Source organism: Tursiops truncatus, chromosome 11 (assembly GCF_011762595.2).
Source record: "Tursiops truncatus isolate mTurTru1 chromosome 11, mTurTru1.mat.Y, whole genome shotgun sequence".
In the NCBI taxonomy this organism is placed as follows: domain Eukaryota; kingdom Metazoa; phylum Chordata; class Mammalia; order Artiodactyla; family Delphinidae; genus Tursiops; species Tursiops truncatus.
Window position 1 is genome coordinate 72,438,422 of NC_047044.1, and position 19,511 is coordinate 72,457,932.

At 33.1% G+C, this 19,511-nt stretch overlaps 1 protein-coding gene across 10 annotated transcripts in view; it reads left to right on the forward strand.

Moving 5' to 3' along the window:
* Positions 1-18,958, forward strand: part of KIF21A (kinesin family member 21A) — a 157,676-nt gene extending 138,718 nt beyond the window's left edge. For 4 of the 10 annotated variants that reach the window (XM_073788832.1, XM_073788834.1, XM_019934623.3 and 1 more), the window contains 9 exons: positions 126-164; positions 829-843; positions 4,165-4,301; positions 5,871-6,051; positions 7,542-7,706; positions 9,763-9,880; positions 11,288-11,458; positions 12,757-12,956; positions 17,695-18,958. In XM_073788832.1, coding sequence (XP_073644933.1) covers positions 126-164; positions 829-843; positions 4,165-4,301; positions 5,871-6,051; positions 7,542-7,706; positions 9,763-9,880; positions 11,288-11,458; positions 12,757-12,956; positions 17,695-17,788 — 1,120 coding nt within the window. In that variant the 3' untranslated portion in view covers positions 17,789-18,958. Of the gene's footprint in view, positions 1-125; positions 165-828; positions 844-4,164; positions 4,302-5,870; positions 6,052-7,541; positions 7,707-9,762; positions 9,881-11,287; positions 11,459-12,756; positions 12,957-17,694 lie in introns of those variants that run through there. The other 6 variants (XM_073788837.1, XM_073788836.1, XM_019934628.3 and 3 more) reach the window with 3 other exon arrangements.
* Positions 18,959-19,511: the final 553 nt, after the last annotated feature.

Consider the following 19,511-nt stretch of genomic DNA (forward strand, 5'->3'; position numbering starts at 1 on the left):
GGCACTGTAAAGGAAATGTTTGCTGTATTTCTGTTATTCATACTGTTGAATCAGTTCAATCTCAGTGTCTTTACCTGTTGACATCTGTATTCTTTTCCCTCATAATTCTAACTCTTTCACTGTAGGTCTGATGAAAGTGATTCCTCTCTGTCGGAGGTACACAGGTACTTTCTCTCTTTCCTACGTTCTGGCATTTCATTGATGTTCTAAAATGCCTTCCTAGAAACTTTAAACAAATCTCATTTTTGTTGCATTCATAACTTGTAAACCATATAAATGCACTGATGTTTTTAAACATTAATTTTAATATATTTTTGTGATCATACCTTTCAAAGTAGTGGTAAACTTTTTTATATGATAGCATTAAAATTTGTGCTATTTGTACTCTGTCTATAACCTAAAACTTTTCTTTAAAGAAATTAAGTTCTTGAAAATTAATGTAAAGGTTTGCTCCTCAATGGGTTTTTCCACCTCAAGGCATGGGAAGTGAATAAGGTATTTTTTCATGTTGATTTATCGATTTTAAATAAAAAGTTTATGGCAGGATTTGTGATTTTAAAAAAAGGTATACTAGGGGAAAAAAGGATGCTATGGTACCTAAAATATAGAAAGATACAGAAAGTAAAAGAATTTTAAAAACATAATAAATTGTTTTAACTGGTAGATGCTGTTTTTCAAATAACAATGTGGCATTTTTTTCATGTTTATGGGTTTTTTGGACCCCTAATTTCTCTTTTTTCCTTTCATTTCCTCTTCCCACTAATCAGTTTGTCTCCTCTCTCTTTGCACTTCTTTCCCATGTTTTATGGCCATTTTCCTGATCATCAGTAGATCCTCCAGAAGGTAGGCAGGGGAAGGGAGAGGAAATTAATCTTATTCACAGTATTACAAGACTTTACTGGTTTTGCATGGATCAGAAATAAGCATTTTTTCCCTTCACATCAGATCTGTTGTATAAGTTTGCAATATTTAAACTTAACTTAAACTATTTTAAAGTTGATTTATATACTTCAGAATGTGGATAGATTAATTTTAATAGAGAAAGAAATACCATGGGTTTATGTTTCCAATTTCTGTACTTTTTCTGTTACCTTTTGTATAAGGTAATCTCTATAAAATATTAACTCTAACATTCTGAATATTTGAGAGTATCTTTCAGTATCTAATAAATATGATGCTATATTTAATGTTGAAATCATTTTTCTTCAGAAATCTGAATAAATAAAACACATAAGAATGAAAAAGAGACATCCTGGTCTCTAGGGCTATGCCATACATAAGTTACTGGAGGCAAATATTCACTTTTGTAATATTACAACCTTTGACATGACAGAATTGTGTTGCACATTATATCATCAGGAAACATTAATAGATTCTTAGGATAAAGATAGTAATCTGAAGGAAGGAACTCTTTTGGAGACATAGTGCTAAATAACCAAGTGCTAAATAACCAAGGGTACTGTTTAGCTTTTTTCTTAGGATGATTTGTGTCATTAAATGCAGATCAAAACAGCTCTTAGGTTATTAACATTAATTCTTTTCTTTATAATCAGGTTGTTAGAATATACATACATATATATTTAATGTTTTAGAAGAGCAGCAATTGACTATGCATTAGATCATAACTTTTCAACATTTGAAGCAATAGTTATAATTTGATGGCTTCAGTTCATAGCTATAAACCCCACATAATAGTGATAGGATTTCAAAATGACAGTTTTAGACTTTTGAGGAGGTTTTGCTACCATTTCAGTTTTAATCTGGTTAAGTTCTTACATTGCCAACAAGTTACTGAGCATTAATTTCAAGAATCTCAAATTGATGTGTGAATGCAAATAATACTTTGGATTTTGTAATTATACACCCAGGTGGTAACAATTCCTGGTCTTATTTCTGGTAATGGGGAACTCCCTTCACTTTTTGAAATCATTATAACTAAATCCCAAAAATAAAGTTTTTTTTTTTAAATCCTAAGCCTAATTTACCTCCTTTAAGTTTTTATTCATTGGTCTGTCATCAGCCCTCTTGAGCTATGCTAGATTTAATCCAGTATACCTTTTTTGTGTGTATGTGCCAGCTCTTTAAATATTCAGCTATTTAACTGTGCTTTTGTATGCTCTCTCCGATGAAGGTTCTCTTATCAGCTCAGTAGTTTTAGATTCATCTGTTCCTAATATGATATAGTCTGCAGATCCTTCTTTCTGCTTCCACTGTTTTGGAAAATCTCTGATTTTTCAAAGCTGTTTTTAAAATGTGGCAACTGGAACTCAGCCTCATTCCAGATGTGGCCTTGGCAGAATATAGTAGCTCTATTGCTTTCTTTCTCCTGAAATACTTACTTCTGTTGCACATGTCATTGAAAGTGTTGGTAGAAGAATCATAAATTGTTGATCCATTGATCTTGTATTCAATAAACAAATTTCTTTAGCTTTTAAAATCTAATTAAGCTCCTTTCCTACTTGGAGCGTTCTGTTCTATCTTCAACTTAAATTTTATGTTTAAATTTTATCCAATGAATATTTTAGTGCTAAGTACATACTTAAATGGATTTTTTGGGGTAATTTTTCTAGACAATGCAGCTCTTTAATATATCAATTTAATAAACATGCCATATCTGTCTTGAGTTCTGGGGAAAGACTGACTAGATATTGAAGGCCTTTTTCCAGACTGAGAGGAACATTGACTCTTTAGGGGTGACTCTTCAGCCATTGATGGAACTACCTTACTGCAACAGCTTCATACTTACCCACCATGTCCATAGGGATATCATTTGAAAAGCTTTTTGTATGGACTTTATTGGAATCAACATATATTGTGAATATGACATTCCCCTAATTTCCTGCCTATTAATTCTACAAGGACCTTCCCCTGTGAGATGTTATCTCTTACTGATGAGCATTTAAGTGTTTGTAATTATTTGTTTAATATTTTCCTCTTTGAGACTCAACAAGAAGTTTTACTCATCTGTAATTTCTGAAATCCACTTTTTTTTCTCCTTTCTGGAAAATTGGGTCTACATGTTTTATCCCCTTTATTGATCCTCTTAGTATACCAACAATGATTTTGCCTCTGCAATGGTATATACTTTCACAACCCTGTGATCTAATGATTTAAAAACAGAAATACTTGAACTCACTGAATAACTCTTCATTGTCAGATCTAATGTATCTTGGGCTTACATTTCTTCTTAATTATTTCTGTCCCTCGCATCTTAAAGGTTGTTCTCCTTCATCAGGAAGATGGAAACAGACAGCTTTGTTTTATTGCTGAATCTGTCCTAACATTATGCCATCTGTCTTATATAATGGACATATTTCAACATAATTTTTCTTCCTGCTCTGAGAAAAGATACATCCAACTTATATATTTATCATTTCTTAATTCACTCTCATTTTTAGTCTTCCCAATACAATTATTTCAGTTCAGATCCTGTCTTAACCTCCTTTGGGATAGGGACAGTGTTTTGATAAATTTTATATTTTCATAGTTCATAGTCCAGTGGCATAAAGCAGAAATTCCAGAAATATTAAAATTATGAGAAATCTCCCTAAAGAGCATCACTATTCTTTTAAAATCTTACTCTTTTTTAAAAATCGTCTTTGAGATTGTTAGAGTTTTAAAAGTTTTTGTTATTTTTGAGTCATTCTCCCTTTAGAATTTCAGGCTATGCAGTCATTCTTGTATTTATTCAAATTTGTTTGAAATTTGCTTCCTTAGTATTTTAGGTGGTATGTATTATACTTTCTTTAGAATGTCTTTTTTGACATAGAGTCTCATTCCAGGCTGATAGTCACACCTTCCAGTTATCCATCATTTATGCTTTCTCATTTTTCATAATTCACTATATTTGAAGAGCTCCCAATATTACTTCATTAAATTTTGAAGAGATGAAATTGTTAATAAGAAAATCCAATTTATCATGACTTTGCTCTTTGCAGAATGCACCTGCTAGCTGATGCCTAATTAGTTGATGCACTCCAACACTACTATTATAATTTCACGCTTTGTCTCTGTCCTTTTGCTTAAAAAAGAGACAAGGGAGCAATCTGGATTTTATTACAATGCTAATTATTTAGAAAGACTTCTTAAAGCCAAAGAAAAAAATAAAAAGTAGTTTCATGATATAGCTACTAAAGTAAATCTTATTTTTTTCCCCCACCTCAGGGGCATAATCAACCCATTTCCAGCTTTGAAAGGAATCAGAGCTTCTCCACTTCAGTGTATTCACATAGCTGAAGGGCATACAAAAGCTGTGCTCTGTGTGGATTCTACTGATGATCTTCTCTTCACTGGATCAAAAGGTGCTAGTAGTTGTGCCATGTGGATATTTAACATATTTTTTTTTAATGATTACATTTTAACATGTTTTTAAAAATGTCAAACTGCTTAAGACACATAAGAATCTGAGAGATAATCTCATTCAACTCCTGAATTACATAAAATATAAAATCATTGCATAGTTGGGAAGAAAGTAAAACTTGTGTTGATGTTAGATGAATAGAATGGTGAGGGAATACATCTCCTTTTGGTAATTGAGCATCTAATACATACAAAGCACTGAGCTTAGTAATGCAGGCTATATAAAAATCTACAAAAGGCCATTACAATGTACAGTGTGGTAAAGAGAATAAGATGGGTAGCAACCACCATTTCTTGAGCACTTACTCTATGTCAGAGACTATGCAAATTTTATCTCATTTAATTCTCACAATAAACCCAATGAAATACATGTTGCATCCTAATTTTACAGATGAAGAAGCTGAAGATTCAAGAAATTAAATAATTTTCCCAGATAAACTTAACTAGTAAGTGAAAGAGCCAGGATTAGAAACCTAGGTCTACTCATCTCCAGACCTGCACTCTTAACCCCTTTGGTGAAATTGCAGGCAACTAGAAATTAACTGTAAACGATTTGAAGAGTTATAGACAAAGAGTTTCGAGGTTTCAGAAAAGGGAGAGATTATGCTAAATTGTGAAAAATAAGGAAGGCTTTGATAAGGAGGCATTTAGGATGAACCTTACAGTATTGTTTGGATTTGACAGGTAAGAATGGGCAGCCAAGATTAGAGAACAGTATAAGCAGAGACTTGGAGGTAGAAGTGGGTTTGGAAACTAAATTCAGTTGGATTGAAAAGTAGAGTATATTTAGGGGCAGTGGTGGACAGTGAGGTTAGAAAAGTGAGAAGGAAGCATGTACAGGAATTTGGGAAGCTAGTCAAAGCTTTTTAGCATTTAGGGATGTTACAAGGTGAGGGGAAAGTCTAGCTAGAACTTGTGAATTGTGAATAATGGCAAGTAATTCCCCAATTTAAAAAATTTGCTCTGTAAAAGAATTTTCTAATGATTCAAATTAAATTTATTAGTCCAGGATAATTAGATATTTAGCATGTCAAAAAAATAGAATAGTTTTATGATTATGTTTTTGGGTCAAAAATGAAATCAATCAGTGACCCCTGGAAAAGAAAGGTGTGTGTATTCCTACATGTGGAGTGTGGTGAGTACGTAAAAGAGTGATCAAAGCAAAATGTCTCAAAGAGGCTGATTTGGGATTGCCATTTTAAATTCAGGAGCAATTTGAAACAAGATTCTCTTGATATGTCTATTTCAAAATTTTGTATAATTATTTTTTAATACCACATAATGCATACACCAGATATCCTGGCTTTCATCTAATCCTTTATACCTACTTTGCCCTTCAACCTGCTGAAAAGTGTCAAGAATAGAGTTAGGATGCCTGCTGCAAGTTAATTAAATAATTACTGTTTTCTTATCTCATTTTTTTTCTCATAGAAGAGAAATTGTTATTGTTAAGAGAATCTAATTTAGCTCATATTGACAGTATTTCCTCTTTTTTATTTGTTTGTTTTTAGATCGTACTTGTAAAGTATGGAATCTGGTGACTGGGCAGGAGATAATGTCACTGGGAGGTCATCACAACAATGTAGTATCTGTAAAATACTGTAATTATACAAGTTTGGTCTTCACTGTGTCAACATCTTATATTAAGGTGTGGGATATCAGAGATTCAGCAAAGTGCATTCGAACGCTAACGTAAGTAACTTAAAGACAAACAGCATAAGGGGCAAATAGTTCTTGTTTACAAAATGTAAGAAAAGATAGGCCTATTTATGCATTCTTGTTTATTTATACCTATCCACTTGCAAAGAATATGAAAGTGTTTATAATAAGAACACAGATAAAATAAGGTGAAAAAAAACTGTTGAGAATATAAAATACAATAGCTCAATATTAAACAGGAAAGGAGAAGTCATATTTGATCTGTGACTAAATACACATTTCATATTTCCTCCCTCCCAAATAACTAAGGAATTAAATTTTCATAGTATTCATTAATTGATGTAGTTAAATGATTTACATTACTTGCTTCAAATGAGTACCACTATTTAGAAAATGGCTGAAATCACCATTATAGACTGTTAAGAAGTACTTGCAAAATTTAATTAGCATGTATTGAATAATACATGCTAATTAATTGAGGAGTTTTTTTAAGACTTACACTGCTTTGGTGCTAGCCTATATTTAATAACTGTAGGTTATATTGGACAATTGGAGGATGAATTTGTTTTCTACGTCTGTTATCATATGTCTTTAAAATATAGAGCAAATAGTGATCCTTTTTGCCATAAGATTGATGAACTGTTTTACATAATTAAAATTAAGGTGAACTCTGTTGGTTTAAATAAGAGAAGGGAGCATAGGAATGGTTAATTTTTACTAATTTGTAGAGTGAGGATTATTAATATTTAAGTGCTATTTTATATTTTGAGAATTACTAATTATTTACTGTACTGAATACAGATCTCTTGTGGAGAATTTTGTAGAAAAAACACACTGTATCTTATGTTAGAAATTTACCAATCCAGTTGACTCATTAAAATCAAAATCAAATTTGAAAAGATTGATTATAACTTGGTATTTTAGAAGTTTGCTAATAAAATGTTTCAAAATTTAAAAATATACTTACCATTTAGAATTTAGCTGAGGAAATAGAAATAAATCATATTTAAGTCTTTCGCATATAGTAAGTAATCCTTATATGATTGGGTTAAAATAAACAAAAACTGAAAATAAAAAGTCCTTAGTGTCTTTAATTCATAAGGGCAAATCTTATATATGAAAGGAATACTGGTAGGCTTGTTCCTCAGGGAACTTCTGGAAACTGCAGGAAAATGAATTAATTTTGTGACACTGTATCATTTGTTGAGTTTTTGTCTTTGTCATCTAATCTTTTCTGAATCATATTTAAGTCATCTCTAACAGGGCCCAGAATTCCTAGTGTTATAATAACTTGCAAATTAAGAGTTTTAAGCCATGTCATCTCGTTTTCTTCATTCATTTATCTATCAAAATGTTTATTTATTAGTGTGTATGAGGTGTTGTGCTAGGCACAGTGCATACAGTGACCAAAGAACACAGATCTTCTTGTTGTCTACAGCCAGTTTCCTAGGAATGTAAGGAATTCTAAGACTAACTCTTGTCCAGAAATGTGACTTATTTTGCTTTACTTTGTCTCTGTTAAGGTCTTCAGGTCAAGTTACTCTTGGAGATGCTTGTTCTGCCACCACCAGCCGGACAGTTACTATTCCTTCTGGGGAAAACCAAGTCAATCAAATTGCACTGAACCCAACTGGCACCTTTCTCTATGCAGCTTCTGGAAATGCTGTCAGAATGTGGGATCTTAAAAGGTAGAATTTTAAAGAAAATGTACTTCCTGTATATGGCAAATTATTAATAGCATTAATACATTAATAGCATTATACACACATTAATAGCATTAGTGTGTGTGAAATCTAATTTGTATAACCCCAGAAGTTAATATAAAAACCTAGACTTTTCTGTTTGATTCAGCACCGCTGAACGTCTATGTCCTCGTTAGCAAACTCACAATTTTCCTTTCTTTTAATCTCCATTGCTGGGAAAAAAATATATGAAGGAAAATAGCCTTTCTTAACATTTGTCTATAAGTTGTGTTGTTTACCAGGAAGAGAACAAGATTCTCATGCTAGTTGCATCAGTACCTTTGAAAGAATTATTTTTTGTAACATCACTTATGCATCATTATCTCAAAATTTTCAGTTTACAAACCATATAACTTTAAGCGTAAATATTCACAGGATTTTTATAAATATAGAATTATATATATATATACACATATATATGATGAAGTATTAAGAAGATGAAGTGAGTACAAAAAGAAAAATGATAAATTGAAATATAAGGCATTACATCTTTGATTTGATTTCTTTTTGCCGTGAAGTATAAGCTTTTATCCTTCATTTGAGTGTTTATTTTAGCTTCTTTTCTAGTTCTTAAAAATTTGGCAGCAAGGGAATATTTATTTATTAGTTAATAAATGTTTATTCAATATCAATTATGGCAAGCACTATACCAACACTTGTGGTAAGTTACTGGGGATAAAGACTGAGCAAGACAAATTTGGTGTCCATCTTCTTAGAACTCATCTTGTAATGGAGGATAAAGGCCATTAAAAGGCAATTGCAAGATTCTGAGTAAAGTTTGTAATTCAGGTAATATAGGTAATTCAGTTAATAATCCCATCTAGAAGGGCTTTGTCAGTAGTAAATCAAAGGGAAATTTATTTTAGAAATTCTGAGGAAAATTGGTTATAACTTGTAACATTTTAATGCATGACTGAGAAAGTATTATAAGCATAATTTATAGATAAATAAATGAGAGAGAAAGAGAAATAAGAAACACAGTCCTGAGAACAGTTTTAGGAAAAAAAAGTAGAAAATTGAAAACAGTGCTTGTTTAAGAAAATTAGGAACGAGATGAGGACTGGGTTTATTCTTGAAGACATTAAACTTGATTTGTAGTTGTAGTACCATGAAGGAAGATACTCAAAGTCATGACATGAGGCAGAAAAGATACCAGCTTTTGAAAATCTTTACATTCTTTTCTGCTGAAAAGTTAGATCCTTTTTCAAGTTGCTTGATTTCAGCAACCTGATTAAATACAGATTCATCTTAACAAAGTAACTAAGAAAAGAGTTACAAGTAATATTCTAGAGGGCAAATACACCTCTGTATTCCAGCAGCTTGATTTGAGGTAGGACTATGAAACAAAGGTTCATTGTCACCCCCTGACAATGGGCATCACATGTTTTTCTACCAGTCAGATATATTCCTGGTCATTTTCATGTCTTTGTAATAATTGATGAAATGGACTACCTATTTTCTGACATGCATGTATATACACATATGTGTGCATACATGTATGTGTATATATGATGGTGTACATATATGTGTATATGTGAGAATATATGTTAGTGTAGTAAAATAATTTTACTTTCTTCATATTGTTATTTTCTAGTTATATCAGTGACATAGTTGTTTTAATCAAATTTCAAATTGGCCCTAATAACATCAATCATATGTCTATATCATGTTGAGAATTTAACAGATTAAGGTTTACCTAGACTTAGGTTAGAGTTAAAATTAGCCTTTAGCAAGTTTTTGGAGTTTTGATTTTTTTTTTTTTTAACTACCTGAATGATATTAGTTGCTTTGGAATAACTTATTTAGGACTCCTCACACTTCCATCAGAGAATTGATTACTTTGGCCATTATTTTTACTCTTAATTTGAACAGAGTTGCATAGAGGTGGAGTTAAATCAAAAAGAACAGTTTTAGCAAAGACTGTTGATTATTTTTGCTGAGGCTTAGGCTCAACATGCTAAGAAATATTTTCAAACAAAATTATTTTTCTCTCTTTTTAAAGGTTTCAGTCCACAGGAAAGTTAACGGGACACCTAGGCCCTGTTATGTGTCTTACTGTAGATCAGATTTCTAGTGGACAAGATTTAATCATCACTGGCTCCAAGGATCATTATATCAGAGTGTGTATAATAAAGTTGTTTAATTACATTCTCCTATTAAATGATAGATTAGAAGTATTGAGATGCACCTGGGACCCTTTTCTCTAAATCAGTTTTCTTTTTTCTCATTTCTAACCTTTGCTTTTTCTTCCTGATCTTTTCCTCACTCGGTTCCTGGTTGTGTTGTCTTATTATTTAAACATGTATTCTCACTTTTCATAGAAGATAGGTTGGGAGGGATTTTAAAGATTTTTTTGGCTCAGTCATCCAACTAATGCTTAAGTCTCATCATCACCACCTTTAATGCTGAACATGTTATAGTCTTCATATTTTATGCAAGTAGCAGATAAGATGAAGAGAGAAGCATAGTTTGATTCTGGAGATGTTAAATTTGAGATGCTAATAGAGGACCTTCTCATGTAGTCCAGCAGGCCATTTGAAAGGCAAGTCCAGAGCTCAAGATAAGTTATGACTAGACATGTATGTTTCAGAGCTGTTCAAATAGAAGCAGATGGTTAAGGAGTTAGAGTAGTTGACATGGCCAAAGGAGAGGGGTTGATATGACTCAGCCTTGGGGAATCCTATAAGAACCAATGGGAATAAAAAAGAGGAAACAGTAATAAAGAGAGATAGGAAGAGTATAAGTACTGTTTTTTAGAAACTTTGATTAAGAGATGAGAAATCGGTTAGTGACTTGACAATAGAATGGTTAAGGTGAGAGGATTTTATATTTGGTAGACTTGAGCATGTTTATATGCTCAGGAAATGGGCTCAGTGGAGAGGGAAAGTGTGAAGAGTGAAGTGGTAGCAATTGGTGAATCAGATCAAGATGTGAACCTTGGGAAAAAGTAGGTACACTTTAGCATCTGAAAAGAAGGGAAGGGTAAGAGAATGTTTGAGAATAAAAGAAAACTTTTGTAACTGGGAGGATGGTCCAGAAAGTTTATTTTTGGTCATACTAACCTTTTTAGGAAATCACAAGTTCAACAGTTAAGAGAGATGAGAGCAACTGAGGGGAGTGAAAGGCTTTGAATAGCAGCTTTGGAGAATTTGAGATGACCACCAAGATTGCAGAGCTACCTAATAGTGTTTAAATAACAATCATATCATTTATTTGAATTTCAACTGGATTGATATGTAGCATTTTTATTATTTAACATATCGTTTGTACACTCACACATGAGAAAATTGGTTGCCTTTCTTAAGAGCTTACAGACATGTAAACATGTGACATGTAAGCAAAAGTAGTGTGAAGATAGGGCTCAGGTTCATCCTGAGTCATTCATAGCAGGTTATTTTAGTTACCTTAGTAAAATAAAACAAATCATATCTGGTTAATATACGTGTGTGTGTTTCTATGAATGAATGCATATAGGTGCTTATTTGTAAGATAAATCGGATGACTGCTTCCTTTCTGCTTTTATTTAGATGTTTGATGTAACTGAAGGGGCTCTTGGAGCTGTGAGTCCCACCCACAATTTCGAGCCCCCTCATTATGATGGCATTGAAGCATTAACCATACAAGGGGATAACCTATTTAGTGGTTCCAGAGATAATGGAATCAAGAAATGGGATTTAGCTCAAAAAGACCTTCTACAGGTAATGCAAAACCTTTTCATGGGATGGAGTGGGTATTTCAAAGTCACCAGTATTCTATATAAGAACGCGAAGAGCCTCTATGTAGATTTTCATTGTTTAGGAATGGTATCAAACAGGGCTTCCTCTTAAAGAGTGTTTCATCATCACCCACCAGAGTTACTAATTATGAAAAGGGCAACATTCAACTTTTAATGATATCTCCTAAATAAAAGGGGAATAGACTCTGATAAGAGTTGGAAGATCTGGGATAGCACCATGCTTGTGTTTACTAAATGAAATCAGTCTTGGAGTAAAGCAGTCAGTTTCTCATTTTGTTTTTGTTTTATGTACACATATTCCAAAGAGTACCAAGTTTCACTAAGGTCAAAGCAGTCTAAATGATTCCTCATCTCATTTTCATACATTCAACAGTGGTGGTTCTCTCATTTCCTATAGAATGATAGTTGGATTGAAGTGTCCTGTCAATACAATCAAACATTGGTGGCTTTTCCTAATTCCGAGAGGAAGAAGTTAGTTAACAGATAAAATTGTACTCAATTTCAGGCTTTTCCATATAAATGTATGCGTGTGTATGTATTGCAATTATTCCTACTTTCCTGCTTACAACCAGATGAAAACAAAATGAACAAGTAGCATGAATGTTAATAGCAAAAACCTGGCAACAGATGCATATATTGCACTCAAAAGCTTTTCTTTTATAGATATACATTCTTGGATGTGACTTTTATGTTATGTATATAAATATATTTATGCATAAAATATGGTATATAGTCTGAGCTTATAATTATTGTTTACTCATTGTGAAATATATAGGTTAGCTCCAGCCTTCAACAAAAAGCTTTAGGCCTCTATGTTCTCTTCCAAAATTTAAGGCAGTGATTTTATGAGACAATCCTTATAGTCTACACACCAGGTAGTAGTTTTCAAACTAGTTGCGTGAGATACATTTTGGAGAAAGGTGAAATAGTTACTCCTTTGAAGAGAAAGTGATGTTTGAAAAATTCTGTATACTTTCCAGGTATTTTAGATTCTATAGATTTTTCTTTTTTAACATTCTAGGCCTTTAATACTGATAACACTGATGATAACTAGTGAGGCAAATTTAGGAGCAAATTACAGATTTATTTCTTTAAATCATGAAGAGTGACTTCATAGAAAATGATTTTTATGGTTTCCAGGCCAATTCAATGTTCCAAATTTTGAATTTTGTCAATAAAAACTTTTGTAACTTATTTTGGTATGAAAATGTCAGTTTGGACTACTCCCCTTAAACTGCTGATTTTTCTTTTTTTTCTCAGCAAGTTCCAAATGCACATAAGGATTGGGTCTGTGCCCTTGGAGTGATGCCAGGCCACCCAGTTTTGCTCAGTGGCTGCAGAGGGGGCATTCTGAAACTCTGGAACATAGATACCTTTGTGCCAGTTGGAGAGATGAAAGGTCATGAGAGTCCTATCAATGCCATATGTGTTAATTCCACCCACATTTTTACTGCAGCTGAGTAAGTTTCTGCTATGTGATCTTTCTCTATATTGTTTACTTGTATTCAGATTTAATAAATCCTGTAAGTTGTAAATATCTGGAAATGTAGAATATATGAATCCTTTTATTACAGTTATTCTAATGTCTATTTATGATGTCTTATTTATATTTTCTGAGAAACACTGTGGGCACTGAGTTTGGGCTCCCCTGGTTACATGGTAATAGTGTTACTCCTATATCGGCTCTCTGATTAGACTAAGAAGTCTTCTGCCAGATCTTCCCCTGGTGATTTTAATTTTTAAAAAATCATTCATAAGTGACTAGTTTCTAAAAGTTTTTTTCCAGAAAGGCAACAAACTTGTCATTCTTCAAATTTAGACCATTTCATTTAAAAAAAAAAAACTTTGTGCATCTTCTACCTCCTTTAAAGTTTAAGTACATAGTAATAATATCTACTTCCCTGTTAAGATGACTGGATTGATTAATTTATTTGCTCATTTGCTTATTCATGATGAATCTCCTATGTGCCAGGCACTGTTCCGGACCCTTGGGAATAGAGAAGTGAACAAAGTAGATACAAACCGTAGTTTCATTCTAAGGAGGAGAAAAGAAAATAAATAAGTAAAATATGTTACATGGTGAGAGGTGCTATGGAGAAAAATAAAGCAGGGAAGGGGGATGAGAGCATCACTGGGGGGCAGGGGTTACACAATAGAGTGATCAGTGAAGGCCTTACTGAAAAAGTGACATTTAAGAAGATGTTTGAAGGAGGTGTAGAGATGTGACCATAAAAGTGACATAATATGTATATAAGTACTTTGAAAAGGAAAGCATATATACTAACTGTAATGTGAGGTGTTCATCTCAATCAAATAAAATGTAATTTCTCATGAATATCTTGAAAATCTCCCTATGTCATTTGTGTACCAATTATGTTACTTAATTTGACCAACTGCTTGATTCGTCTGTCCTAAATGCACGATTACCCTGATTTTATTTTGAAACCTCTGCTATATTTCTCTGGTGTCTCTTATTATTTGTGCTGTTTCCATTGAATCCCCCTTCTCATTTAGATTTACTTTCTCTCATCTCTAAAGTACATCAAAGCCAATTTCTTTTGTGTTTTTCTAAGGTGTTTACCTTTGGTGCTTCATTGATGCTATTTCCAAGATGCATACTTTCTTAAGAGTCATCACTTTTATTTGTTCCCTTGGAAATTTGTTTTGTCCTTGACAATTTATGGGAAATAAATTAATATCCCTCAAAGCTGTGGGACACACAAGATAAGACTATAAAAGTATTATGTATCACTGAGGTCTGGTCGGTGAGGTATGATATAATACTTTTCTTCCATGATACAGTTTTATTTTTGAAGAATTGAAATTTTTCTCAGTTTACCCATGGAGCATCAGATGCAGATGTATTTACCATGTAACATAAAATCAGGAAAATCGCCAATAAAATCAGAAGGCCTATTTTCAAATTAGTGCTACTTATTTGTTATCTAACGAGTGTTTGTATAGGGCTTAGTATCTACCAGGCATTGTCCTAAGTGTTTTCAGGCTTTTACTCATTTAGTCTTCATAAGAACTCTAGAAGGTGAGTATTATTATAATCCCTATTTTATAGGTGGGACTTTATAATTCAAAGTCCTTGTATAAGTAATTCTATCATATCTGATTTCTGGATCTGATGTCACTGATTGATTTTTCTTATGATTATGGGTCTTATTTTTTCTGCTTTTATGTCAAGTAACATTTTATAGAATGTTGAACATTAATTATAGTATTGTGTTTTGAGTATCTGGATTTTGTTGTATTCCTTTAAAGAGTATTGGGCTTTGTTTGTCAGGCACATAAGTTACTTGTGGTTCAGCTCATATTTTTGAGACTTGTTTTTAACTCTTCTTGGATTTCTATTGAATGTCTTGAATGTTTGATGCTGTTCTCCACTGGTCAGAACCTGAACATCTCACAGCGCTTTGTGAACTCTGGGATTTGTTTGACTTATACTCACTAGTAGTTTTTTGGTGTGGCCTTATAGTCTGATTCTACTCATGTGCAACTTAGCCTTCAGTCAAAAGCATTAGGGGACCCCTATGTAGATTGATGGAATTATTTTCCTATAGCTCCATAGTTCTTTTTGCATAGCTCTCTCCTCTTCTCTATCTGGTTCTACAAATTCCAACTATTTCACACTTACCAGATTTTTATTACTATCTCTTCAACTCTGATTCTGTGATTTTTCTGCTTGGTTTCCCACATTGCTGTAGTCTGGAAAGTGCTGCCAGACTGAGAGCCAGGGCCATCACAGAGCTCACCTTCTCTGTTTCCCTTTTCTCAGGGATTACAGGCCTGAACTACCTATTGCCCAGTTTCTGAAAATAGTTGTTCCATATATTCTGTCAAGTTTTCACTTTGTTTACAACAGGAGCACTAACCTGGCACAGGTTACTCTGTCATGACTAGTAGTGTAAGTTTGTTCATCTTAGGCTTCATATGTCCAAAACTGAACTCCTGACCTTCCTAAGAAACCTGCTCATCCTAAAGCCTTCTCCATCTCAGTTGATGGCTTGTCTGTCTTCTCTGTTGCTTAGTTTAGAAACCTTCATTCCTCTCTTTCTCTCACACTCCATATCCAATGCATCAGCAAACTCTGTTGGTGTTCTACCTTTAAATTATATCTAGAATCTGATCACTTCTCACCATGCCTTTTGCTGCCTCTCTGACCCTAGTCACCTTCAGCTCTTGGATTACTACAGTAGCCTCCTAAACAAGGTCCGTTGCCCATGTGTAGTCTATTCTCAATACAGACACCAGAGTAATTTTTAAAAAATACAAGTCAGATCTTGTTCCTTCTCTGCTCAAAACCTTGCATTGATCATCCATTTTATCTAAAGTAGAGGCCGTTACTTGATCTGACCCTTTGAGCATTTATCTCTCACCTTACCTTCTAGTACCCTCTGGTGTGCTCCTTCTCTTAAAACACCAATAACATCTTTGCTGATTCTTGAACATATCAGGCTCACTCCAACCTTAGGACATTTGCCCAAAGTGCCTTCAGAGATCCTGATCTTCTTCTAATGTCTTTCTTTCTCGATAAGAATAACCTTGCCATTTTATTTAAAATTGTGATCTCTCTTATGAACTACCACTCCTGATCCTGATCCCCTTTGCCATACTCTTTAATTTCTCTATAACATTTATTACTTTCTAATAAACTTTATAATTTAATTATTTATTAAGTTTTATTGTCTGTCTCCTTTTGCTAGAATATATGATCTACAAAGGCCTAGGATTGTGTTTTTTTATTTATTTGTTTATTTTTAATTGATCCCGAGCACCTAGAATAATGCCTAGAACACTGCAAGTTCCCAAGAAACATTTGTTGAATGGATGGTTGTATAAATGAATGGATAAATGGGTGGATGTGTGAACATATCCCCTTCTGTTTTCAGTTACATGTGCTGTGTGGGATAGGGAGAGATTATTATTTCCCTCCAGTTTTATTGAGATATAATTGACATACAGCACTGTGTAAGTTTAAGGTATACAGCATAATGATTTGACTTAAATATATAATGAAATGATTATCACAATAAGCTTAGTTAGCATCCATCGTCTCATGTAGATACAAAAAAAAAAAAGGAAAAGAAAAAAAGTGATTTTTTTTACCTTGTGGTAAGAACTCTTAGGGATGAGAAGATTGTTGATTAAAAATTAGAAAGCCTGGATTCTAGGCTCAGCTCTGTACTCTACTATGTTACATTGAACAAGTCACTAAACTTTCTTTATCCTCGAAATGGACTACATAATCTTTGAAATACTTTTTAACTATACAATTCTATGGTAACTCGTTCTTTTTGGCTTTGGGTTTGTTAGGAAATGGGAGAAAAGCAACACTCTCTTTTTAGAGCCATGAGAGACGTGGTAAGAAATGTGATTGTCTAATGACTAGTCCCCAGAACCCACATGTTAAGTGAATAAAAATAAGTTTTCTCAGAAAAGCTTTGAATTGTCTATGTTCTACGATAGGCAGAATGTTAGACTACTTCTTAGTAGCCTCCTGCTTTTTCTGTGGGCTTACCTGAACATAATTCTTCCTGAATATCAACAGATTCACCAACTCCCTGGAATTCCTGCCCTGGCCCCCTCACTGTGATCTTACTGTGGGCTCTTATGCCTGAAGACCTCTGACCATGTCATATTAGTAAAGTCTTTAAGAGATGGAGCCAGACTGCCTGGTTTCAAATCTTGGCACTATCACTTACTTTGTGATCTTTGGCAATATATATATATATTTTTTGGCCGCACCTTGAGACATGCGGAACTTCCCCGACCAGGGATCAAACCTACGCTCCCTGCAGTGGAAGGGTGGAGTCAACCGCTGGACCACCAGGGAAGCCCGATCTTGGGCAAATTAATTAACTTCTTTGGACCTCAATTTGCTCATCAATAAATAGGGGAGAATAGCATTATCTATATCTTATGATATGTAAAGAGAATTAAATGCATTAGTGTATGTGACGGGAACATAGTAACAATACCTGGCATATAGTAGGCCCTTGATAATATGAACTATTTTTAATTTCATTATTATGGGTACCTGTTTGGTATACCTATGGGACAATGTATATTTTTACTTACATCTATTAGAGATCTTTTCAGAAAATGTTTCCATGATAAGTAATTCTACAAACTACTTCTTTATCTTTCCACCTCTTTTCACATGTTCATTTTTAATTTATTATTGTGTAGTGATCGAACTGTGAGAATTTGGAAGACTCGAAATTTGCAAGATGGTCAGCTCTTTGACACAGGAGATCCAGTGGAAGATATTGCCAGTAATTAAACATGAATGAAGTTAGTCATAAACTGAATACTGTGATTATACTCTATGTTCTTTATGGAAAATGTTGTCCTGCATTTATTAGGCAAAAACTTGTGAATGGAATTCACTGGAAAATATATCTGAATCCAACTGCTGAATATAAATGGTATTCTAATAAAATTGTGTACTATCCTATGTGCTTAATTTTAATATCTACCAATGCATATATAACCTATAATTGATATGCTGCTTGATTTGCACTTATATAGTGGCTGGATTTTTATGCCTGGCTATAAAGAACATCTTCAAATTATTTGAAGTACAACATGTCTGCTTTTGTGACAGAAAATACACTTGGAATACAAAGCAACCCATTGTTAACTCATTCATATAGTCTGTTCAGATGATTTACATATTTGAAACATATTGGGAATGTTAATCAAACATTGGTTTGTCTGGTATTTATATCAGTCTACAGAGGGCTCCCAAATTTAAAAGCTCTTTTAATGTAATGGAAAAAAGATATGAGAATATTACTGATGGTGATTTTTCATAAAATGGAACTAACTTTAATCTACTAACAAAGAAGGTTAAACAGATTGTGTTAGATGTCGATATTTACTTGTATTGACCAAAGTTTTGCAGCTGTGCTATATTCTGTGCTCAGGACTAAAATGCTGTTAAATTGTTTTATTAGTGCTGTGCATACATTCTGTGATGGGAAACATTTTTGATGTCCTAACAGAAATATATTTTGATCTATTTTGCTATGGAGTTGTTTCTATTATCACCCTTTAATTTCATTTTTATTTAATAGTAGTATTTCTTTCACTTTTTATCTAATTTTTTATGTGCTGCTAAATACATTTTAAATGTACTATGTTTGCAAACCTTGGTAGCTATGATGAGCACTATATCACCTGCAGTGAGGAAAGCTATGTAAATAGGTAGATTGTAAAGAGAGAATGTCTTATGTTGTAACTATGAATTTTTAAATATTGTAGATTGGATTTTGCAAAAGGATGTATAATTTATCTGTCTGCTCAGAATATTAATTTGTAAATTCTGCAAGTTTAATTTTTATGTGGATGGTATGACACTTGAAAATATTGTCTTGTGATCTTTTTCCCAAAAACTATTTGTTTGTAAATGAAAGCTTAGCTAAGGCTTAAATAAACATGTCGCTGTGAATTATTTTTATTCTCTTGTTCTTTTCCTAATATGAAAATGGCCAGTGTTTGTAAAACTTTATTTTATCTGTGTGATATAAGGAAAGACATTTTCTTGTTATCCAGTGCTACATATGCATTCCTTTTTTTGCTCACTAGACATGAAATATTCTTGAAAAATATAAACCATAACTTAATCTTGAGGAACCAAGGAAACTCGCTATTTAAAGGAATTAAATCAAACCATATAGTTTAGGGATTTGAACATAGATGGTTGAACAAGTGAAAAATATTCCCATAACAGTTAGGACAATAATGACCTTGGTTACTTGGAGAGGAAATGGAAGGCATGGTGACTGGCAGGTGTTGCAGGAGGTGAGTTGGGAGTGTAGAGGGGTATGGAGGTCCTAGAAATGTTCTATTTTGTGATCTGAGTCCTAAGTGACATATTCATATTAAACTGTAATATATTTCTTTCCTATTTTATATACGTATGCTGTATTTCACAGTGAGATATATATATATCCCTTCTTTATAAGTTTTATATATATATATATATATATATATATATATAT